General features: G+C 36.6%; 1 protein-coding gene across 6 annotated transcripts; it reads left to right on the top strand.

Moving 5' to 3' along the window:
- LOC122247088 (protein DOP1A) lies at positions 1 to 24905 on the top strand. Of its 6 annotated transcripts, none has more exons than XM_043006090.2 (23): positions 1377 to 1464; positions 3203 to 3299; positions 7296 to 7443; positions 8121 to 8307; positions 8607 to 8772; positions 9174 to 9363; positions 9588 to 9763; positions 9904 to 10206; positions 10427 to 12329; positions 12816 to 13034; positions 13276 to 13412; positions 13973 to 16265; positions 16429 to 16662; positions 17083 to 17304; positions 17442 to 17568; positions 17710 to 17863; positions 18270 to 18481; positions 18629 to 18781; positions 19558 to 19753; positions 20185 to 20199; positions 23607 to 23774; positions 24003 to 24138; positions 24242 to 24905. In XM_043006090.2, exons 2-23 carry the CDS (start codon positions 3289 to 3291, stop codon positions 24545 to 24547), a joined length of 7656 nt encoding a protein of 2551 aa, XP_042862024.2. In that variant the 5' UTR covers positions 1377 to 1464; positions 3203 to 3288; the 3' UTR covers positions 24548 to 24905. The 6 variants fall into 6 exon arrangements, with proteins under 6 accessions (XP_042862021.2, XP_042862024.2, XP_042862025.2 ...); XM_043006086.2 differs by lacking the exon at positions 3203 to 3299 and adding an exon at positions 4331 to 4448 and having other exon boundaries at positions 1384 to 1464; XM_043006087.2 differs by lacking the exons at positions 1377 to 1464; positions 3203 to 3299 and adding an exon at positions 1 to 333.
- Positions 24906 to 26164: the final 1259 nt, after the last annotated feature.

The following is a 26164-nucleotide window of genomic DNA, read 5'->3' as shown; positions in this document are numbered from 1 at the left end:
ATAGTTGTCCGGGAAAGTCCTGTGAAGCCGAAGAAGAGTGCATAGGGAGGGACCTCTCGTGGAAATCTGTCTATTTTATGTCGATGTGATACTGTGAAACTCTCTCGTTATCATAGCATATAAGCCCAGTTGTTCTTTGTTCTTCTGGTATAGAACGTGTGAAACGAAACGAATACTTTATCTTGTTTGAAATGAAAAAAAAACCCGGTGTAGTTGCCAGTACATTTAAAGACATAGGGCTGCAGATTATGTGACAAATGGCGAGAAGAAGGGAAAGAACAACTCAAAGACTTCTATGCACCAAGGAAGCAAAATGGGGAGGAAGAAAGTAAGGTATGTTATATGCGAGGAACAAGGAACGAGGGAGCCAACAAGGCCACTCGGTGCGTAAAAGGAAACCGAGATTTGTGTTACGAATTCGCAAATCCACGCCTGTGTTATCTCCATTATCGTAGTAATCCTTATCTTAAAGTAAACTGACGGTTATATTTTAGTGTAAATTGGAAAAGTCGAAGAGAACTCTGTTTAATATTAAGCATATCACGCACACCCATAGAAACTTTATAATCTCCGTGATTTTCTCTGAGTGGCGAATTATAATTAAGATGAAGGGGTAAGAATAATGATTAGCAATTATAACGGTGAAAGGAAATTATTTTGAATCGAAGGAGAATTGATACAGAAACTGGAAAATGTCCCGAGGATGCATTGTACATTGTGGGACTCGCCAAGGATGCTGAATACTCTGACGCCGGCTTATGAGAATCTGTTCTTACTGATTACAATTAAATATTTTATAAATATATATATTACATACTTATTATGAATTTCTATGGATGTAAATTCATGTGAAAAAAAGAAAAAAAAAAATTTTAGTCGTATTTCCATGTGATTAGTGAACAAGTATATGAAATTTTCGATAAGGCTGGATGATTAACACCATTAAAAGTAAATTGCTTTTCCATGTTTTAATGATATAGCTCAAGATGTCAGATGGTGCAATGTTAGGCAATAAGTCAGGGGAAACGAAACTATTGATGTCCATGCATGATTTGATGAACAGTTCTGAACAATTCTAAACGGTATATCGGTTCAAGTATTTTGATTGGTATATTGATGATATATCTCCTAGTTAACTGCTGTACATAACGATAACAACATAATTTGTTTAAATGCCGCATGAGAGCTCTTGTGTGAATTACTCGTGGCATTCTGGTGGGTTATGTGTAATACCATCATTTTCCTACTAACCATCCTTCACAAATGATCTACATCATCTTAATACTTGAAAAATATATTATTCTTATTAAATCTAATTATGTCAAAATAATGTATAAACAAATAAAAAAAAACTTACACCAATGATCTCTTCGTACTGACGTCACAGACAGCTGATGTTGCAGGTGTAAACATTGGACTATGAGGGCGTCAAGCATAGGAACAACGCAAATTTAGTAATTCCAGGTATTTAAATCATCAAGAGACACTGTAAGGTATACTGTTCTTAATTAGATAGTTGACTGGCTTAGATAAGTGATGTATAATTAGTAGATAAGAACAAAAATGCCACGGAAATCCTGGAAGTTGGATTCCGCAGATAATCGTCGGCGTCATAGTCAGGTGGTTTACAAATTATCTGCTAGTGATTTTATTCGAGGATTTGTTTTGTGGAATAGGAGGAATTTGAACTAAGCCTGACAGTTACGTCTTCAGTGAATTTGAGAAAATCGCCAAATATGCTTTGTTGTGATGAAAGAAGCAAGTGTGATTGAGGAACCAAATTCAATCTCAAACAAAAGAAATGAATCGTCATTTCATAGTTAATATTGGATCCATGTACATGAATTTCCTTAAGTAAAGCGGTTAGGCTCTTTTTTAAGACATGCAATTTAAATATAGTATCTTGAATTAGTACCAAACATGTTGCTGTACTTAATGTTAATATTATTACACTGGCCTACCTATCCTATATCATATTATAATTTACCACACTAATTTTGTTGTTATGTCTTCTTTGATTATTTGATAGATTATATATACAGTCTAAATATCATCTATATATTGCATAGTATTCATAGAAATTTCATAGTTAATTTGCAAAAGTTGAATCTTAACATCTTGTATGCTTAGTCTTTTTGTTATCCACTTCACTGTGTGAGAAAAGCTAATAGGAACCTAAGAGTAAATTGTCTTATGAATACCTATAGAATAGAGTCAATTTTATATATCACAAAAAGTAGTATTTATTTTGATATAACAGATAGAAATAGCTTTATTTGTAACCAAGATATTCCATCTTTGATTTTATCACAGATTTTGTGAAAGCTGCAAACTATATTGATGAATTACAAAAACTGCCCAATCCCTATTTATTGTTCAGTCCTATCATAGATGTTACGATGCTGATAGTCGGAAGCAAAAGTCCTCTCCCTACAAGACCATCTTGACGTCAGAAGAACACAGTTCATAGCCTACACATGTTATATGTTTGTACATCCACCAACACCACAATTCTCAGTACAGACACCTCAAAGATACTACTTAGACATGCTCACATCAACACAAAGAAAATACTCAGTAACTCTTCAGATGCTGCACAGAAACAAAACTGCCTAAAGCAGGTAGATGGCACCTCACACAACTCTGCTCAGGATATCAGCCAAACGCTGATGTCCTCAACTGCCAGGCACAATACATATATGATAGATAGTTTGCCTTTTGTAGCATTCAGTGGAAAATTATAGGTTTTAGATCAACAAATTAATTTGATTTGCTGATTTCACTCTCTTATATATATTGATATATTTGTTATACAAAACTATGTATATTATAACTAGTTTTCCTAAAATATTTAAGAAATTTTGGTATAGAAAATCACAATGAAGAATCTTGAGGATTAAGTGACAAGGTAACTTTTGACAAGTCTTTTTTTCTTCAAAATTGAATATCCTTTGTGATCAGTGACATGGCACACACAGTACTTATAAAAATTGTATGTAACCTAGTGCTTTGTTGTGTCAAGAATGACTCAAGGCTTTGGAGGATAAAGTGTAGTCTACACATATTTTCTTGTTGCAGTGGCTAAAATGTATCATTTGCAAATGTGAACTACATTGAAAGGTATACTGTATGTTCATTCCTGTAAGACAAACTTTTATCCCCAAACAATATATCCAAGTATTCTGTATTTTATACACTGAAGGTGAGACCTATGAAGATGTGGAAGCTTTGGTACTAGGCTGACCTCCAAACACCTTCATTTGATATATAGCCACAAACAACCACACTATGAAATACAGGTAAGTCTTGGACTAAAAAGGGTTTAGAATCATGGACTGCCCCCTTCTGAGATATTATTTCTTTCTCAGTGACCCACACTGTGGTAACAGAAGTACCTGCATGTGGTATCACAACCCACCAAGAACCATATTAACCCACTCGTGTCCAGAGAACTATATTAACCTCCCACACATGCTGTGTGAGTGTGTTATTTGCTTAGAGTCTTATAGAGAGATACATGATATGGTGTGGCAAAAATAAAGTTTTCATGCAAACTATAATATGTTAATTGGCCTGCACTGGTAATGAGAAGTGGCACTCTATTGTATTAAGCTGTCAAATATAATTTCTAGTGAGCTAATTCATGTGAGTTGTTCTCAGTCATCACCCATTACTCAGCATCAAGGTTGGTTAGAGGGCTTTTTTATGCCCATTTGTATTTCAAACAGAAATTTATTTCAAATCAACTTGCACAAGCAGGCTTTTACCAATAATTGAAATAATCTCAACTTGCTATGTAGGAAATCAATATAGGAAGAACTTTTAAAGGCTTCTGTAGGCAATTATGTTATAGTCCAAGACTGTCCCTTTCAGGGAAATGAGGCTAAAATCCATATAAGTGTTACAATGATAAATAGTGTTGGTATTATGTAGCTAAGAGAAAAGAGTATGGTGACTTAATTTCAGCCTCCCAAAGCAAATATGACTTATGAATTTAGCGTGTGATTTCTATGTAAAAAAAAGTATGGTGTTTACTGTCTCAGGTGAATTCAAGAAAAAAATTTAATGCATGTAGTAATAGTCAACCTTACCTGGCATTCTTTATTATGTAATGTTCTTTTGATGTTCTTGTCTTGCACTTAAGCCTGCATTATGGGATTGTGATAAAGTAGCATGCTATTTTGTAGCTGTAACCAAAGTGCTTAAGCTAGCAATATCCCTCCCATTACGTTTTGCACAGAAGTACTTTCTATCATGCATTTTCAGTACCGGTATGTTCTTCTGTGGCAAGAACAGAACACACAGCATATATGCATGTTGCTTTTTTCAGATGTGAAAAGGTTTACGGACATTAAACACATTGTTTTCATGGAGTCAAAGACGAACCGAAGCTCAGTGCAGGAGGCCAAGCTGGTGCAGTGGGTTAATAAATATGTATTAACATCTTGGTAAGCTGGAAATAACACAGCCTAAAAGCTTATAATTCCATGCGCTTTGTGAACACGGTCGGTTCTGAATTCAAAGGGATTGTTTTTCTGATTTATTTTCCTGTCCATTTTGTTTTGGGTGTGCAAATGGTGTACAGGTTAGTGATTCAGTTGATTTTAAGATGTAGGGCTGACACTTGACCTTTGTTGACTTAAGATACAATCAAAGGTTCATCTTACTTAGCAATTGAAGTGATTGGTATGTTGCTGAAGTGAATATATTGAATTCCAATGAATGTTAACTGTTAAGATATATATGAAGATTTGAAAAGAGTTTAATTTCAGATTGACTAAAATTATGCAATAGAAGATACAGACATTCCTCCATAGACATCATATCTTAAGTTGACAAAATCCAGTTTCATGTCTACCATCTGCTGTCACTTCCTAACCCAGTTTTGTCTAATCACATTGTGGATAATTTTTATTTGTTGACTGACTTTTTTAACAGCTGACACATTTTATTATTTGCTTGGGACTATTTGCTTGTGCCTACAGTCTTTTGGGCTTTAAGTCTTGTGTGGAAATGGGATAAATGATATGACTGTGTACTGAATATTAAAGTCAAAATCTTACAGAGCATTTCTTTCGATTTGTGCTAATACCTGTTTTCTCTGATATCATGGTGATTTATACAAGTTTGGGAAACTGGAACTTGTGTTCATAATTTTTGTTTAATTTTTCTTTTATTTGATTTTTTAGGAAAGTGATTTCTTGTGTGTGAAAGTATTGGTTTCCACTTGTAGAGTATGATTAGTTGTTTAAATTCATATTTTTTATGTAGAGTATATAAGTAACCCTGCTGTGATGGGCATGTTTATCAGGGTGGAATCACTTTCATACTGCATTTTTAAATTTGCTGAAATAACAAGCTATTTAATCCTTCAATAGAAAATACAAGGAACACCTTAAGATGGCTTCCCAAACTATACATTTTAACCCATTGCAGACAGGGAGCATGACATACATACATACCAAACAAGTTTTTGACCTAACTATGGGTGGCATCAATTAGGTACCAATAGTTGTCATGTAATATCTGACACTGCACTTTAAGGAATAACTCTATTTAATGACTGATGATGCCAGTAGTAATTATACTTACAATAATACATTTATTTACCCAAACATACATGGCACCACCCTTTCCTAGCACCAACACTAAAGAAAGCTTTGAAAAGTGGCCACCTATTATCTCTACCAAGCACTATCATCAGAAAGTGATGACACACAGCAAGAGGCTGACCTCTGGCTCTAAAGTACTGGCAATGCTGGATATGGAGAGAGTGGGAGGTGATCTAGACCATTTGTAGCATCTGCAATTTGCAATGTGCTGGTATGGCTGGTTTGTGCCATTGCAATCATAGTCGTAAGCACAGGTCTCCTTCCTCTTCCCACATTTCTTCATTTATTTTCATTGGGATGGTTATTTCTTCTCTTATTTGTTGTTGCACGTACACAAATACAAAAAACTTAAAGTTGCTTTATGTCTTCCCAAAAAAGTGTAAAGAACATAATGAACTGATATGGCCTTATACTACAATTTTAAATAAGTCTCACAGGATAGTAAAGCAAAAAAAAAAAAAAAAAAAAAAAAGAAATGACAAACACAGATATAGCTCTAGTGTTATACAGAATGAATAAAAAAGAGCATGGGAAGACATACCTTGGGTGAAGCTCCCTAACACTAAAATAAAACCTATCTGATGTACTTCAGAGGTGGCACTAGCATCCATCCTTAAAGTAAACTTATCCCCATCTGCAACGGATTAATATGTGGCCCATCATAAAATGGTTTTTAGTCTTTATATCCTACAGTACTGGATACATAAATGTTTTTTTGAATCAGCTACTCTAAAATTTATGTTAAAAGGTTAAGGTTAAAGAGTGTCAGAAGATGATGGCATTATTTTTTTGAGAGTATGATATTCAAAATTGTGATTTTCCATAGGAGATGCTGACATGGTATTTGTATATAGACTTGAAATATCTTGGTTTTTCAAGTTTCAAGCATCTTGGTATCTTCTAGTTTCTCTGTGTGTCTCTCATCCACTCTCACTCTCCCTCCCTCTTTCACTCATTGACTCACTCATTTCTTTCTTTCTTTTCCTTTGTTTTTCCTTTCTGTCCCCCCTCTCTCTCTCCCCCTCCCTCCCTCCCTCTTTCCCTCTCTCTCTCCCTTTCCCTCACCTCACCTTCACCCTCCTCCTTTCCTCTCCTCTCCCCCTCCCCCGCCCCCTCCCTCCCCCTCCCTCCGCTCATCCGCTCTCTCTCTCCCTCTCTCTTTCACTCATTGACTCACTCATTTCTTTCTTTCTTTTCCTTTGTTTTTCCTTTCTGTCCCCCCTCTCTCTCTCCCCCTCCCTCCCTCCCTCCCTCCCTCTCTCTTTCCCTCTCTCTTTCCCTCTCTCTTTCCCTCTCTCTCTCCCTTACCCTCACCCTCACCTTCACCCTCCTCCTTTTCCCTCTCCCCCTCCCCCTCCCCCTCCCCCTCCCCCTCCTCATTCTCCCTATCCCTGCCCCTTGAATTACAATCTTCCCATCCTTCCATACTTCTCATTTCTTCTCTTGCTTATTTCCTTTTGCATCCTTTCTTCCTTCTTTTATCCCTTTGGTTTATGCCTCACCTTGATGATCGGTTGGCCAGGCATCTAGCTATGTATTGAATTTTCAGTATTACATATTTTCCACAACCAGTAGTCTTCCTTTGAAGTGATAAAACCTGTACCACATAGCCAAATAGTATTTTTAATACATTAACTCTGTGTATAGTAATTTTCTTTTCTTTCTTTTCAATTACCTCTTCAGTATGAGCGGCTTAAGTTTAGAAGAATATGACTTGCTCGGAGATTCAAAATACCGCGCCTATGTGGCTGCGGTGGACAAAACACTCCGCAACTTTGAAAACACAAGTGAATGGGCAGATCTTATCTCCACTCTGGGGAAACTCAACAAGGTAAGCATTAGATTATTGTATAGCTTTGATTTCAGGGGATTGTTATGATGTGTAGGTTCATATGAAGATAGGTAAATGTATACTTATGAGACTTGTTTGTTTAAATTTACTCAGGAGATTAGGTAATGTGCATGAATAAGGATATAAGAAAGATTAGGGAGACTGTTCATAAGTATTCTGATTATTCCAATTTTGGAATTTGGTTTACATTGATACCTGAATTTTCATAAGGAGAGTAATGATAGAACAGCTGATTGTGTTAGAAGATGTTTTGGGTGTCGTTAGTTGTCTGGGGCCTTTTTGAAATATACTTTAAACATTTAACCCAGTTTCCTCACATTGGGCTGCATTGACATGGATTAGTAAAATTTATTGCAAGCATTTAGCAGATAAGTTTTTTTTGTAACAAAAATTTGTTTATGTAACCCTAATGCTTGTAATGCTTCACAGCACTTGATCAATTAGTCAGTTTATGTTTTTATTGTCTTTAGGCATCAATTTATCAATCAGGTTTTTGAAAATAAATACTCAGTGAAACATTTTATCAAAATGTGAAGTACCATACTTCCCATGGACCCTTCCTGGTCAGCTTTACATTATATATTATTTCCTTGACAAACATATCTCTATGGTACTAAGCATGTGAACTAATTCAACTCTTCTTTCACCCACAACAGGTGTTACTATCCCACATGAAGTATCCCGTAGTTCCTCGAAGAATAACTATAAGCAAAAGGTTAGCACAATGCATGCACCCAGCACTTCCGTCTGGAGTCCATTTGAAAGCCCTAGAAACATATGATATAATATTCAAGTGTATGGGCACCAACAGGCTCTCACAGGAGCTCTTCATATACAGTGCAGGTTAGTGTTTTTTCTTTCTTTCTTTTTTTTGAGAGAGGGGTTTAACACAGCCTATAGTTTAAAAGTTATATTTCAGTCTGTTTTTCATATTCATACTAAACCTACTTTGTTCAATATCATCTTTATTATTATTATGATTATGATACAGAATCTACATAGAATTTTTTGATATTGTAAAATAGTCAAATAAGGATATGGGAACTCAATTTAATGGATTTGATTATATGGCATATTTCTGATTAAATGTATAGATGATTTGAAATGTATAATGTTAATTGGTATCATTAATTTTCTTTCAGGCCTATTCCCACTATTTAGTAGTGCTGCAATGAATGTAAGATCAGCGCTGTTAACTGTATATGAGACTCACTTTGTCCCATTGGGGCCAAGGCTACGCCCAGGACTCAATGGTTTTCTGTCTGGAATCCTGGCTGGCTTGGAAGAAGGCTCAGATCACTTAGAAAGGTACGTTTATGTGGTGCATTAACCCATTGGTCGCAGTATTAAAAAAAGGTCTGTGCAGTAGGATGGCTGTTTTACATGTTTGGCATGGTGCCATCTGCGTCTATGACTGACTCATGCCATCCGCTGCTAATGGGTCAAGTTTCAGTGTAAAATTACATCTAGGGATACTTTATCCATTGATGTTCAGTGTCACATTTCCTCTTTAGTGACTTATTTGTAATTAAGTCAAGATTATTCCTTGTTATTTGTACGTATTATTTGCATGAAAAATGTTGTAATTACTTGAGAGATATAAGGATTTGTATCTCCAGAGTACGATATCTTTCAAGAGCATGATACTGCTAGAATTATTCTTTGATAAATCTTAGATAGAGGTACAAGACACTCTTTTTCTTTTCTAGGACATCACAGCTGCTTACAAGAGTTGCCGAAGGTGTAGGGCAAGCAGAATTCTTTGGCTGCTTGTGGGACTGTGTTTGGGGAAACTCAGGAGTGAGACTTCCTGCCATCACTCACATTACATCATGCTATAATAAGAAATTGTCCACAGAAGATCAGCTGTATATCCTTGGCACAAATATTGATGTCATGGTGAGTATTGCTTTTGGATGACAATTGTCTTACAGCAGCTATAAAAGTAATTCTTGTTTTTTTATTTATTTGAGAAAGGGAAAAGGAGATAGATTTACAGAGAGGGAGAGGAAAAGAGAGAGAGAAAGAGGGAGATACCTTTTTTCTCTTTCTCCGTCTCTCTTTTTCTCACAAAATTTACTTTGATATGTTCACATTTGAGAAAACATGTGGGTCTTCAACAGGTCTCTGCATTGTGTCAAGCAATGGAAGATAGCAGTGTATTGGTGCAGAGAGCAGCCCTTGATTTGACCTTAGCTGCTCTTCCTATGCATAACACACAGCTGTTACGTCCCGATCTGGTCAGGATTGTCACTTCTGCTATCTTAGTGTTGCTGAGAAGAGATATGTCTCTGAATAGGTAAATAGAGTGTTTTTTTCCTCTCTGTTCATGAAAGTACAGAAAAACCCTATTTTCTTTTACTGGGGTATGGATTATTATTAGCATATTATATTTTTTAGATGCTTAGATCATGACTATGACTTTTTTTCTTCTTTTAGGAGGTTATATGCCTGGCTGCTTGGATCTGAAATCAACCTCTCACTCTTGTCTTCCGAACATCCTGTTGTAAAACGTCTCAACAGTGCTGTGAGTGACAGTAACACTGAAGATGGAACTGAGGTCAATGCATATTTTGAAACATTTTCAAGACCCCTCTTAGTGGAAGGTGTTGTGTCATGTTTGCAAGCAAGCCAGGGAACCAATCCACCAGATTTACGACCATATAGACTGATAGTCTCACTGCTGGATAAGCCAGAAATCGGGCCTTTCATTCTGGATGACATATTTTTAGATCTTTTAAGGTAGGCTCAAATTTTGTATGAGTGTTAAGGTTTGTAGTTGAAGGAAGCTTTGTTATAATATTTTTAAGTGAGGTTTTATACTTCAGTTATAATTGTTGTTTTTCTAAACACAGTGAATGGATATAAATTCATGTACATGAATATTGCAGGCTTATTCGTATCAGGCCACATTGGAATTACATTGTTACAAATCTGTGATACTTATAATAATTTTTTTCAGGTGCTTGTACCATACCTGCCAAGTGCTTCAAGCCTCAAATAACACCCCAGCAGAACCCAGTAGCAGAAGACAAAGCACAACAGATAAGCAAAGCCCACCAGCTCCCTCTCGCTCACCAGATGGCTCCAAACCAGTTGTTGAGGGGAACAGGGGACTTCATGAGGTTACTAAGACTGCTACTCTCCTGTTCAGTGCCCTCCAACCATCATACCCTTGGATGCATCTCACAGGTTTACTAAGCTTGGCATGTCAAGCCAAAACCAATCAGATGGAAGGGGGTGAGAAGAAAGATGATGACAAACTGGTTTTAGATGTGGGTAGTTCAGTCATGACAGTGTGTGAGATTTGCACACTGCTGCAGCATCTGTTGGCATCTCTTCCTCATGATACCCAGCAACAGACCCAAGCATCAAGGCTCCCTGAGGTATTGTCTACAGTCACATCCCTTCTGACTGAACATCTTGTTTCTTTGACTGCCAAAGAACTCTCTTCTGGACTTTCCCTCTCTCAGGCAATCTTACACAAGCTCATACCTTCGGTCACTCTGCCTCCATCTGCATCTCAATCAAGGCCAGATTCAAGAGCAAGCATAACTACCTTTGCATCACTTCAGATGCATGCACTTTCTCAAGTGTCTACTATTCCTCGACCTTTGCTTGTTCAGGAAGCCTTTGCTAGAGAGAGTCCTCCTTCAGAGTGTGGCATTGTGCAGATAGGAATAGAAGCAAGTGAGGAAGATCCAAATAGCATAGAAAGGAAAAAGGCTGAAGACCTTTCAGTTGATTCACTTACTGATGAGAGTAATAATAATGAGAACTTAGTTGATGGAGAAGCAGAAACTTCTTTTATATCAGTAGTATCAAACTCGTCTATGGAGGACTCTGAGAGACTGAGAGAAGCTGATGGTGAAAATAAAGAAAAGCAAGGAAGTTCTGAGGAAAAGGAAAATGGAATGACTACCCCAAATACAATTAAACCTGAAATAAATGATGACTTGTTTGATCTCGACCAAGATGGAGAAATGGTAAGCAGTACTGAAGATAAGCATGCCAATTTGGAGGAGGTGCCGAGTGATTCAGGTGTTGACTTGGAAGAAATACCCTCACAGCCCACAGAACTATCACGATTTTTGATATCACAAGAAGCAAGTGAAGATGAATATGAAAGTGCACCTCAGAGCCCTAGTCACCAGGGCTCCATGCCACTATATAGCTATGTTAAGGTGTTTGAAAAATTCTTCTTGCAGTTTATCCAGAAGAGAATTATACTAGAAAACTCAAATCTTGCTGATTTTCAAAGTGCTCTCAGTAGATCTGGAAGTTTTCAGATGGACAGTCTATCAGAATTGAATTATTTGTTGCGAGAGTGTCTGCAGTGCTATGAAAACAAAGCAGAATCTGCACTGTCTTCTCCAGTTAAGAGTAAAGGAAAGAAGGTACAGTCATCACCCTGGTCATCTCCCTCAAGAGTATCTTCGTCGTCTTCAGGCTTTTCTCAAAGTCAAAGAGAAGGTACTGATTTTACTTCAGTCCTACAACTGCAACACAGAGCCGATGAACAATTTGAAGTCTTCAAGGCAGCATGTAGCATATTGGTTGACTTGTCATCACTTCCCACCACTCCAGGACTCCCTTTGAACAGGCCAAGTAACCTGATTCCTCATTGGTTTGTTGGGCTCATAGCTTGTGTCATCAATGGGAGTCAAGTCTCTCCCCGTTTTGTCATGGCATCGGTTTCTACTCTGCTGGAGTTGGTGATGTTGGCGCAATCAGAGCTTTCTGTGTGGCGAAGTGAGCATGAACTTGGTTGCAAGGGAGGACCTGGGGTTGTGTCTGTCAATATAATCCCTCTTCTCTTACCAACACATACCCACATCCTCCTTCATCACACCACAGTGTATCAGGTATGTGCTGCTTCATGTTATACATATGTGGATGGCTGGATGGATGGATAGATGGATTGAGTATGGGTGAAAAAAGGGGTGCATGTATGAAAATCAATTCTCTCCAGTTAGCTCAACTAGGAATTCTAGGCTTAGAAATTTTGGACAGCATTATAAAACATATTTTAGAAATAATTATTCCTAAAGTCTGAAATGTCTGTCCAAGAAGTTTTACACTTTTTTCATCAGATAAATGAATGATGGATAGATAGAGATAAATAGATATGTAGATATTGAAGGCAATATATATAAATATATTGATATATAGATTTAGAATAATTATAAATGTATATAGGTAAGCAGATAAAGATATAGAGCTACATGTGTATATTATGAACAACTAGTTTACAGAGATTTTATTTTACTATATATTATTGCATGATTTACTTGAATACTGATTATTTTCTTATAATCTTGAAATAATCAGCTCCAACATTTTGATTTCAGCACATGGCTAGACAGCTTTGGAGTCATTTGAGACCATCTATGAGTCACTTGCATGTTGGCAGTACAGAACTCCTCCTGCAGCTGCACAACCTGACTCTCCCTCGCAGCCCAAGTGTGACACTGACGTCTGCCCCTCCCCAGTCCCCTATGTCTGTTGTCGAGCGGGAAATTCTTGCTACTCTAACATATACATTGCAGGTAGCTGTGAATGATGAGAAGGTAAGTTTTATTTGCTAATTGACCTTTATTAGTCTACATTTTTTCCATGCTCTGACATATTTTGCAACAGCTTATCTGATTATAATATTCCCATTCAAAGTCTCAAAATTAGTATGCCCTGTACAGTAATTGTGTATTCTCTCTCTCTCTCTTTTTTTTTTTTTTTTTTTTTTTTTTTTTTATCTTTTTTCTTTTTTTTATGAAAAAATGGTTTGGATACAATTTTTTTTATTATCTTAAGGAGAGTGGGGTATTGTGGAGTCATGAAGGCATCAGGGCAGAGTATGACAGTGTTGCCATGCATCAGTGGATGACACTCTGGCAGGTGTCAAGGAACCTGTCCTCCGGTCTTGCTGGGAATTTCCCTGGGTTCGACAGGTGAATATTTAAGCTTTCAGTTTTCCTTTTTATAGTGGTATCAGTGTGACTTATTTGTTCATTATTTGTTGAACAGTGCTTTATATGCCAAACATTCAAATCTAAATGTTTCTACTTTCATATAGTCTTAGATAATATTTAGTGTTCTTTATTGAAATCAGCTGCTACTCCTACTCTCTGAGGCATCATTACTTAAAATTTAATCATGCTGAAGTGGTAAGACATATGATTTGATTTCACTATAATCAGCTCTCTCATTATATATCTAATATTTTTTAACAATGTTGAAATTGGAATTAATTTTAATCTTGTAACCTGTCTATCCTGTATGTGAAACATTCAACTTGAAAATATAGATATTTAAATATCCATCCAACACATTTACTTACTAACACCTGTCAGTCTTATTATGTAGATTGTAAAGCACCCACTTATGCATTTGCATAAGTATATTCATTTGTAGGTATACTTTAAATGTATGAGTATAATGCATGGGTATGTTATACCTGTATGTTTATAAGTATGTATATATGGATGTAATAGACTTGTTGCAATTACAGATGCCTCTTTCTGATGGTTGAGCGCCTTCGAGGGGATAGTGGCATTGAGCGTAGCCTTGCCCATGCCTGGCTTGCAACAACCCTCCAAAGAAGTGACACTGCTCGGCTTATAGATCCAATCCTAGTGTTGCTGCTGCACCCACATACCCGAAGAGTCAGTGTACAGCATGTGAACATTGAGAAGTTGCCCCCAGTCCAGCAAGGCCAAGGTCACAAATTATCCCAAGAGGAGTCACAGATCTATGCCATTAGCTCTGAGGGAGGAGAGGTCATGTACCATGTAAGCAAGGAAGGAAGGGAATGTCAGGGAAAGGGAAAACATGTACCTGTCCCACCAAAACATATATTAGCATTTACATCAATCTCCAAAGACAGCAAGAAGATTGTCACTCATAATGCAAACTTTACAGAGTTTGAACTGCCTTCTAGTCATGAGCAGCCACAGCTGCAAGCATCAATATCTCTTATGGTTAATCCTTTCACTCAGCATCCATGGATAGACATGGAAGATCTTGCCAAGATGAACAAACCAACAAACCTATCCAATGCAATTAGAATTCAAAATGGCAGCTACCAGAAGCTTTCAAGTACTGTGATTCCAGAACAGGTTACCAGCGAGTCCACAGTTTCAAGTAGTAAAGATTCAGATGATGAAAATTGGACGCCAACACAGATGGTTCAGAGTATTCTAGAGGAGGTTATAGATGCTGTGGTGACATCACGATACAAGTATCCTGAAAGTGATGGCTCAAGTGAACAGGATACAGTGTCTCAATCTGTAGTTAGTGATGGAACTGTGCCAGAGTTAACAAGACATCCATTCCACTCTCACATGCTCCTTTACACTCAGGTGGTTGATAGTGGTCAGTGTTCAAATGGATTGTCACTGATCCGAAATATCATTGAAGCACAACCAAAGTTATCTCTGCTAACTCTAGCATCAACCAGCATTAGTACACTACAGTCAACTTCACCTCTGATCATACTCTTAGCCAGACATCGCAGGTCTGTGTTTGGTGATGGGTTCGACGGTGGAAGTGTGTCAGAGATGGTCAGTCAGTTCCGTTCTACCATGTATCTTCAGGTAGTTATCACAGTATGCCTTTATTACTTGCGTTCTTACTATCCGTGCCTTCCTCATCTCCGCCTTCGGGATGAACATCTGCGAGATAATCAAGAAGTGCAAGTGGCATCAGCTGAGGTACTAGTCCTAGTCTTCACACATTTGTCACCATTAGTGACCGATGCACCTAGGGGTTTCACTCCATATATTACAGATCTGCTCAGTAAGTGCAAAGTTCAGAAGTGTGTCCTCCACTGTTTACTGTCTTCTGTGCATGCTATGACCAGTGCAAGTGGATCAGTGGTAACAGATCACAAACGTCCAGCATCCCAGGAAACACGCACTTTTACAGAAGAAGTCCAGGAATACAATTGTGGATCACTCAACCAGACTAGTGCTGTGCATCGCTTGGAAACATACTTAGCCAGAGTGATGGACTTAACCCTGGCTCTTATCCGCCTAGAAGACACACTGGCTGCTGATAGACTGGAGGGTGCAGTGGTGAGGGATCCTCCAAGTGTCAGCATGAAGTATACTGGCTTTAGCACTACTAAATATCAGCCTGGTCAGCCAATCCCCGCACAGCCAATGTTTATGGAGGTTATCACTGTAGCACTAAAGCAGCAGCATCTTCGGCATTTACATGGATCTTGGTTGCACCTGTTTACTGCAGCACTGCCTCATATGGGCCCATCACTCCCTAATAACAGTTTGCTTGTAACATACCATGTATGTGAACTTCTAGAAGGAATGGCCCATTATTATCTGCCTGGTGCTGTACCACCTCATGCTCCACCTGACTATACACTCATCCTTCTGCAGAGTCTTACAACTATTGTGCATTATTGCCTCTTAGATCCAACACAGTCACCTGCTTTTGGGTCATCGTCATCTCTACCTGCATCATCTGCACCTGCTTCAGGCCAGACTGCTGGGCAGATATTGTACAATTTGCTACATGTATTTTCTCCAGTGGGTGAAATCCTGGATGCTCCAGTTGACAGCAGTGGGTTAGACCCAACTGCTTGTGCTCGCCATACTCTCCTTTGCCATCTGCCGAGAATCATCTCAGCCCTATTGGCTTTATGGGTGGCTACAGGACACGATCAAGATTCAGCATTTGTACTGGGCAGCAGAAGGGCTGTGAGGCAGCATATTGTAGAGCTCTTATCTCCCATTTGTCACCACCAGACCCCTCATCTACTGGCAGCTATCAGTGTTGTTTGGCAGGTAAATTCAACAATTAGATTACTTTTAGTGCTTCATGTCTATAATGGATCTAATAATTGTAATAAAGACCATTGAAAATATGTCACAAACAAGACACATCACTATGTAGTTGATGAATAGTAAATTGTTAGACAATTTGATAAACACCATTACTTTCTTACAGGGGGTTGGCATTGCTGCATCATCTTTCAGAGCAAACAGTAATGCTTCTCTTAATAATGACTCCAATGTCAACAACAAACAAAGTGGTGTGGGAGGATTACTGTGGAGTGGAAGCCCACACCAGTTAGCTCTGGTAGAGATGATGTCTTTGCTACGAGTGTTACCTCTACACACACTAGTAGCGACTGTGAAACAGGTGGTAAAGCAACCACCAATAGTTGATGGTGCTCAGCAGTTAAGTTCCCTTTTATTTTTGTAAAGTCTTTAGCAGTTAGATTTATAGTTAGATTTATTTATTCAATTTCATCCTGAAAGAGGTGGGAAAAAAATTGGATATGAAATATACAGCATATATGATAACATGCTGACAGTAAAATATTGTATATAAGACAAACACAGTGGGTTATTTGTTATTTATATTGCAGAGTTAAGAATCATTTCTATTGGTATTTGATATTGACATTTATTGTGTTAGTAAATCATTGATGCTGGGGACATGTATTATCCAATATGATTTGATTTTATTGATTTGTTTTACATATAGATGGTGCTTTGTCACCAAGAATTCCATTACCTATTTACTCCAGTCAGTGCATGTATACATGCACTCTTGGCACCTACAGTTTAATATTTTTTTTGTACTTTTAATTTACAGGGCCTGCCATTGGAGGTTAGTGTCCTACAAGTGTTCTACGTGTATGTGCAGCAGTGTCCAGGGTCACAGCTAGATGAATGTTGGGGACCGCTGTTGACTATGGTGAAAGAAGGAACTATTGGCCTGTCACCCCCTGCCCAGCTTGTTCTTCTAGCAACACTAAATGAATTTGTTCAGAGAGCAGCTGCTCCTCAGGAGAAAAAAGATATGAAGGAACTTCAGGTTAGTTGATATACATGTTAATTCAGCAAATATTGTATACATTGTAATTAACAACAACTTTTGTAGCATTTGTCATACTTTGCAGATGTTGATTTAATCATATTATGTGACAATTCATTGTGAAAACTGATTTTCAGGAAGTGTCTAGCAAGTTGTTGGAGTGCTGTAGTAGCATTGCAGGGTCCTGTCTTGAGGCTACTACATGGTTGAGACGAAATCTTACTGTCAAGACTGATGCTACAGAGAAGAAGGATGGAATGAATGGTAAGATTAAGTGTTATATGAATGATTTTTTCCTCTCGTCTAAACTGATTTGTTTTATGTTGCCTGAGTCATTTTAATCATTTCTAGGGGCTTTGAAAGAGTAAAGGAATTTTTTGTTAAATATTTTGCCTCTCTTTCCAGATGCCTCAGCATACAGTGTAGCAGCATTAAGTGTCCTTGCAGAATTATTAGCCCCCCTACTAGATGTACTATATGTGAGTGAGGAAAAAGACAAGGTTGTTCCTTTGCTCACAAACATCATGGCTAATGTTGTTCCATATCTGCGTAACCATACGTAAGTTTTACATTTCTTAACAGATATTTTTCTAGCATTTTTTGTTGGTTTGCAGATATGAAAAAAGACTGGACAAAAGTTTACTGATTACTTATTTTACTTTCTTAGTTTGTGTAGGTTCTGGCATGAGCCATGCCAGTGGCTCTCGCCAGAGTTAACCTGATGGCAGCATTATTTATGAGTCTAGCCTCATGAAATCTTATTTATTACAGAGTTATGTCAAAGCTTATTGCTAATCTAGTCTTTAATCTATTTTTTTGCTATTTTGAAATATATCTGAATTATCATGTGTATTGAAAAATGTTATTTGTCACATTAAGCAAAGTTCAGTATACTATATTGTCTATTTCCATTTATATGTGCACACACATATGAGTATTAATTTTACAATATGGCTTTGTTTCAGACGGTCCAACATGCCTGCATTTGCTGCATGTTCTCAGTTGCTGTCATCGCTTTCGGGTTACCAGTACACTCTCCGAGCTTGGCGACGTGATGTTATCGATCTTCTACTGGACCCACAAGCGTTCATGATGCTTCCACCTATACTGACTTACTGGCGGACTATAGTGGATTTCCTTTGTACACATGACAAGACTGTGTTCAAAGAATTATTGAGTAAGGAGACAATGATACATACGAGCTAATGAACTTGAATATAAAGAAATACAAGATATACTTCAGTTGTGTTCTTCTTGGAAAATGTTTTTCTGGCAGCACTTGATGGAACACCTGAGTAACTCGTACATTTGGTCTCCCTTTCAGCTCGCGTATCCATGTCCCAAGGAGGATCATTGAGTCTCTTCTCTAGCAAGGAGTCAGAGTATGAAATTAGAGCAGGGTTGCTAAAGAGGCTGGCATTCACCATCTTCTGCTCAGAAACTGATCAGTACATGCGACATATACCAGATATCCAAGGTAAGGCCATTTTGTTATGAGTTGTTATTTATAGATATATCTCATTATTTAGTTGTCATATGAATAATTACCATTATCCAATTGGTACATTCCATGGAAAACATACAGATAAGGAAATGTCAGATAACACATTAATTTTTCTCATAAGGAAATATGATACAGACAATGAGTGATTGTATGGGGTTACATGTATTAGGTATAAGAGGAGTATTATTACATGGACACAAACACACAATACAGATACATGCTGTATATGCACAAATACATGCATACACACAGGCTATAGATCTCAATCTGACTCATTCATATGCTCAGTTTAGGGTAGCCACTTGTCCTTAAGCATTATCTAAGAATGTGATTGCAGCAGTATTTTGCATTTTTTGGCTTGCATTTACAGAAATGAGAAAAACAGAAAAAAAGAGCTTTCAAAAATAGAAACCTAGGGTAAAAAGAAAGAAAGAAAGAAAGAAATACATTCCTCTCATACCTTTTAAGAAGAAAACTAGACTAGTTCCATCAAAATTAATAATAAAAACATGGCCTGTACTCCAGCAAGATGGAAAGTCAATATTTGTTCATAGATAGATAATATCCTGCCCCCCTTCTATATCATCACTATTGGACTTACTTTCAAACAAATTAAGATTTGAAATAATCAGAAATTAGGAATAAAGAGGTGATAAGATTAAATCAATAGTAAAGAAATATGAATGTTAAAATGAAAATGTATATGGACCATTTTTGTAGAATATTAATGCAATATGCCTGAATTCTAGAGCGTTTGGCTGAAGTGACCCGGCTGGGCCAAGTGGTGCCCTCCCTTGTAGCCCAAGTGCTCCTGTGCTTCCGTGTCCTCCTCCTGAGGATGTCCCCGCGTGGTGTGACTTCGCTATGGCCTGTGATCATCACAGAGCTGGTGCAGGTGTTCCTCATGATGGAGCAAGAACTAGCTACTGATACAGAACAGTTCAGGTATGATTTGGTTTGGAAATTCTTGGTGAATGATGTTGGAAATCAGCAAGCCTTTAAGTAATGATGCACCTCTTAATGCTGCACAGAAATTAAGTTTGGTTGATTTATGAATATTGGTGCAGAGGCTTTGTTTTTTGTAGAAGTAATGGAAGGCACAACAATTACAAAGGTAGCCTATCACCACACTGTTCACTTTGTAAGTAGATGCTAAGAATGTGAAACTGTAAGTTTCACAAAACAGACAACAACTTACAGAACTTAAATTTCAATTTATACATTTGATAATACTTACCCTTTAAGTTTTCCTCTACTGCATACAGGCTTTTAGAGGACTTTCTGTGTGCTTAGAGGAAGTGCAATGTATAATATTATATATATCTCTTCCCTCCTCTGCGTTTGTTGATGGTGGTGGTGCGTTGGTGACCGTACAGCAAGAAAGGGGGCAGGTAATAACTGGTAGATACAGGATAGTCTCCTCCAGTAGGCTGGTCTTGCAACTATGCATCTGCTCGTTCATTCATCTCCAGTTGCTGCTGTGCTCAGATACTCTATAGTTGATTAACTCTTTTTGCCTGACTCTTGTGGTGAATGATTGGTATTTCTTTGCTTTCACTGTCTCTTGTTGATGATGATTCATAGTCAAAGGTAGGCGTCTTGTGTTGGTAGTTCAGGTATTTATTTATATTATATAAATGTGTTTATATATATATATATATATATATATATATATATATATATATATATATATATATATATATTTTATATATATATATATTGTATTGGGTATTCATTGACAACCAGCTTTTTCTCATGCTAAAAGATATGTAAATAAAATATTATGAGTAAATTCAAGTTAAATTGGGAGTTTCACTATTGAATAAATGTAATTATCTAGTTCTACTGTTTTTATTAAAGATGATAAAATCAGAAATAGGATAAACCCAATTTTCACCCATAAGCTTATAGAGAAGTTATGTATATCCTAGAAATATTTTAACCAAATAATAAAAAATTACAAAGCATGATTGCACCATAGCATGAATACAGACTAATATGACAATGCAAATTTTATGTAGAAATGCATGTACAAGTTAATATTCTCATATAGATTGTATCTAGAAGATTAATCATATATGATAAAAACAGTTAAAATTCTAGGAGTAGACAGTCTTAAATTACATGCATTAATATCAGATTTCATTAATTTACAGAACACACATTTCCCATTTTTTCTCTCAGTTGATGTTACTCTGTTTTCATTCTGTATGCACATCATTATTTTCCCAAAGTACCAACATTGTCAGTAGTTGAATGAATTTTCTGCACATTTGAATGCAAATGTAGAATTTATTTTACATCTGGTACTTGTACTTTGTTATAAACAATGTTTCCATTTATCTTAGATGTGAGATTTCCTTGAAATTTTCCAAAGGTGTGTAAGAGAAATCAGTATTTCTGAGGTAAGATGTAGCTTTTTATGTGGAGCCTTGATTTCATCATTGGTAGATGTATTTGTAATAACGATGTGTCAGTGGTGTGTCAGCTACCATATTTGGCATAAAGCAAGAGTGCCTTATTTAATATTCTGGATTCATTATTCAGAACTGCTGCCACTAGTCCCCACAGACATTTTTATACTGTGCACGCTCTGCATGGGTGTTGAACTCTGTTACAGAGAAAAGAGGACAGATAGACATTAGACCTTTAAAGAAAGACTAATGATACTGTCATCTAGTCATTTTATGAAAAAGTTTTAATACACTGCCATCATTGTTTATATTCTAGGAAATATGCATACCAAACCCAATCTAACCCTAAGACATGATGTAAATGTGAGAGATTCCTTCCAGCAAGTCCCTGATTCAACTAGGGTTACCAACTTTTGAAATTGCACAGTTTTATTAGTGATAATTGATTATTTGCATGTGACCAGCTAATCACAAGAAGCAACTTAGGAACAAAATTTGTAAGAATTATCAACAGTCAACATAGTGCCCTTTTCCAAAAATCAGCAACCCTGAGTAAATGTGGTAAGTCCACAACAAGTGCATTAGATGGTAAAGTTACATGATTATACTGAAATTGCTGTTGGCAGCTATAGGCTTCTGAATGACTCCATAAATTTTTCAATAGATTACAGAAAATTACCATAGAATAGGCCAAATGCTAGACTCTATGTTGATTTCAGGGAGGATTCTAGTGTCAAACATATTTTGAAAATTATAATCTATATTGGGTGGTCCAACACTTTTCAGTTGATCTCTGGGACGGGTGGTACAGTACTGTACCGCATTGTGACATTCAAGGCTAGAATGTCCCCGTCGTGAGTGGGTTTAAGTACCAAATTTCAACACTCATTTCATTCAAGAAGCATATGACTTAAGGTACCAATCTTGTCAAAGGGTTAGGGTGGGTTTGATGTGCATCACTTACATGTGACCTAGAAAATGAGCCCGTATTTCATATTAGAAGGTTGGCACTTTGCTGTTATTGTGTTACATTTTTTTCCTGAATTTATTGTCATTGTTTATTTATTTATTTGTTTATTTATTTTATATTCAAAGAAATGGAAACTGCATTACTCTAAAAAACAGTACTTGAACTTATTTAGTGAATTATGAAATGATATAGCTGCAAAAAATGTTAATAGTATTTTATGGCAGTGTAAAGTTGATGCCATGCATAATCTCAAATTGTAAAAGTAGTAAAAATAGGAACCTAGGTTGGTTGTCAACAAATTATCATGAAGAAAACAGACTAATATCTTTTCCCAAAGCTTGAAAGCAAAAGCAGCACATGCTACCTTATTGATAAGACTTTATGACAAAGTTACTTACTGTTGACATTTAAATGCAGCTCATCCAAAGCAGCAAAGCAGAAACAAGCATATCCTCTCTTCTGCTTTCATGTCTCTCTATTCCTTTTGTCTTTCTTGTTTTTTCAGTTTAGTTTATGTTTAATCAAACCCCACTCAGCCCATTCTCAAGTCGACTCTTCCAAATTTTTGTTTTATGCCATGTCCTATAGACTTAGTACACATCCAATGACTTCTTGAAAGATGGATGATTGACGTACATTTTAACTCCAAATAGATTAAGAAACATTATTCATGATTTTTTTCTTTTTCTTTCTTTCTCCCAAGATGTGTCTTAATTAGCTTGGTATTATGATATGTACAGGAATAATCTACAGGAATAGGTTTCACCTTGATATGCACACCATTTTTACCTACATGTTTAAGAGATGTGTAAAAATAGCAATGATTTTTAATTCTAACCTTTGTTTTACCTTCTTCAGAGTTTATACTTTTATCCCAGAACAAGAAGGAATGTAGTTACAGAGACATGGGGAGAGTGGCCAGTTATAGAATGTCATTGGAAACTGTAAAGATGTATTTATGTATTTATTCATGAATCAATGTGTTTGTCATTGGACATTGTGGGGTATTATCTTTTCTCCTGATTTATGTAACCTCTGTCTTTATGCTTTCTCTTTTTGATCTGTTAAGTATATCAATGTCAGGGCGTATGCTAAAGCAAACTGCGCTAGCTTTGTACAGTATTTGGTATTATGATTAATCTTAATGTTAGGTGTTAACATTTTTATTTTGACTGTGGAATGATATTTGAATCTTTATGAACAGTTAACAATCATTATGAAATAAAGAAAATTAATAACTTTCTTTGGATGTTAAAGATTAAAGGATGTGATATTCTAATTATAAGATTGATGGTTTTAAATTTCATTTTTTTGTCTTTCTTTTCCTTAATTTCAGTTTCAGACAGCAGGATTGCATTTGGATATGATTCCTGAATTGCAAGACTGTGCGTTATATTAACATTATTTCTTCCAGTTCACACTTGAAGCGCCTTTCAACCCTAGATTCATCTTGGGTCTTTAGCTCACAGAACGGACTAAACGCTCACAACCATCCTGCCTGGTTGACCTTGTACCTAGCAGCATGTAAGCTGTTAGATTTGATGCTTGCCCTTCCAGCCCAGCATCTGCCACAATTCCAAATGTGAGTAGTTGTCAACAGTCTTGGGGATACATCCTTACACAGAAATGTATTATTGTGATTTTTTTCCCTCATTTTTCCCTCATTTCCTCCTTTGAGGAACAGTAAGGGTAGAATCTGTCTCTGCATATTGAAGCCTTAAAATTTTCTTTCATTGAATATTGTTTTTGAATGGGTTAAGAATCACTAGCTTAGAAATCTATTTATATTATCAACATTTGATATTTGAAGGTACCGATGGGCTTTTGTCGGTCCAGTTCCAACAACTGAAGTGGAAGAGAAGACTGAAGGAGCTGGCAACATCCTCCTCAAAAGCTGTGATTTTGTTCCCCATATTGCAAGGATTGCAAAACTTATGGCAGATAAGGTAAGAAAGTCTTTCATAGACTATTTGCAGGTATGAATCATGCAGACTTATTTTGGAATTTGGGGATATTACAGTAGGGTTTATTTTTATTTTATTGTTTCAGCCTGGAAGTGGAAAGAACAAGATGTTGGAACACTGTCCTGGGGAACTGCTGCTGAAAATGCCCAGCATATCAACCCTCCTAGATCTACAGCCCTTCTTCAACACCCTCACCTCCCCGTCATTCACACCGGCAGCAGCCACAATCGGGCAGGCTCCCCCAGGGATCCATTCATCATTCCCCTCCTCCACATCCCTACCTAGTTCAGGGCCCTCAGCTACATCGGGCTCCTCAACCCCACCTAACTCCAGCCTGGCACACATAGAGGTTGTCATTGAACGAGATTTCCTTGAACCCCTTCCTTCATAGGTTCTTTCCTGGGATGTTCTTGTCTGGATTAGTATCTGGTATTGGTGTACATTTTCCTTTTATATATACTTGTCTGGTAACTCTTATTTTATCTTTGCTTTTCATAGTTTCTATGCCAGGTCTCACAAAAGAGTAAACTGTAATATTTGTATATAAGATTTCTTTTGTTTGAATTTTAAATGGAAAAATGCTAAGGATTATGTTATTATTCATCATATGTACTAAGGAAAAGTATACAGGATATATAAGGGAGTGGCTCAATATTGTAACCAAAATTTATGTTATTCTCTAGGTCTTCATAGATGAATCTTCTAAGAAGGAACTGTAATGAAAAAATTAGTACATGTATATGATGCGCACACATATATATATACATACATAATGTCCTCTTTCCTTAGGTGTCTACATAGAATTGCTTATTTCTATGCTACTATATAGACAAAAGTACCCATACATAACTACGCATATCCAGTTACACATAGACACAATAATATTAACACTTATATGCTAACACTGAAGGCGAAGGGATTTTAAAAAATATGACTTGTAACTGTAGTTTAAAATTCAGAGCAATCTGAAAAGAGCAATGCTTGATACAATATTAATATGTATATCAGTAGTATTGCTATCAGTTTTCCTTCTGTGTAGAACAAAGTTGTTGACATGTAAACTTAAAGAAAGAATATAAAAAAAGAAAAAAAAAATGCAATTCAGTTGCAGCACCTAAGATCTCTTGCTTTTGCAGATTCTGATTCAGATTTACAAGTTGAAGAAATTGGAAAGCACAATATACTAGCTGTCAAAGTAGCATCACATTATGTTGAACTTAGTTATAAATACTGTAAAAGTAATTCAGTACTTTTTTTTTACTGAAAATATAGACAATAATTGTTTTCAAAGAAATAGGGATGACAAGTAAGAAATGAGACCTTATATGAAAAATACATATGATATAACTGTTTCTACTTGATGTTAGTTATGGAATATGCTGACTTTTGTCATGCATGAACACAGTACCTTCATTTGCAGAGAATGATAAAGAAGAGGAATGTATATAGATTTTGTGGATTTCCTTTAATATCGTTTTGCAAATTTTTAGCATGAATGTTGTCAGAATGGGCTTACATTTTATTGTTTTTTTGAGCTTGTGTTGTCTTTGGCTGTGAGCTTCGGAAAGAGAATTTTGATGACCAGGTGCCTTATCAATAACTGATTAGCTGCACAGTTGTCTTTTAGTACTAATTGTAAACACTTGTTGGGAGAATGGTTGAGAAGTAAAACTTTCTTTCTAGACTGTGAATGGGAAATCATTGTCTGTTTTATATATAAACACAGGCATGATTAAAAAATTGATAATGAAAAATGAAATAGATTTCTTTAGGAATAAATGAATTGTGATTCAAATTTGGGTCATTATGGCAAAACTTTAATATAGTTTTCTTTTATTGGACTCTCTGTACTTACAGTATTTTGTTACATCAGAAATTATTTGTTTAAGGTTGACGTGCTTTCCGAATATTAGGAAACAGTGCTTTATTACTATGATGCTGACAGTAATTCATGTTGAAATCTATTATGAGCAACTATTAGATATGAGTCAAATAATAGATTGCCTAA

The sequence above is a fragment of the Penaeus japonicus genome, unplaced genomic scaffold (assembly GCF_977035675.1).
Source record: "Penaeus japonicus unplaced genomic scaffold, GWHDUDI00000001_assembly GWHDUDI00000008, whole genome shotgun sequence".
Classification (NCBI taxonomy): Eukaryota; Metazoa; Arthropoda; class Malacostraca; order Decapoda; family Penaeidae; genus Penaeus; species Penaeus japonicus.
This window is presented reverse-complemented; position numbering and strand designations above follow the sequence as displayed.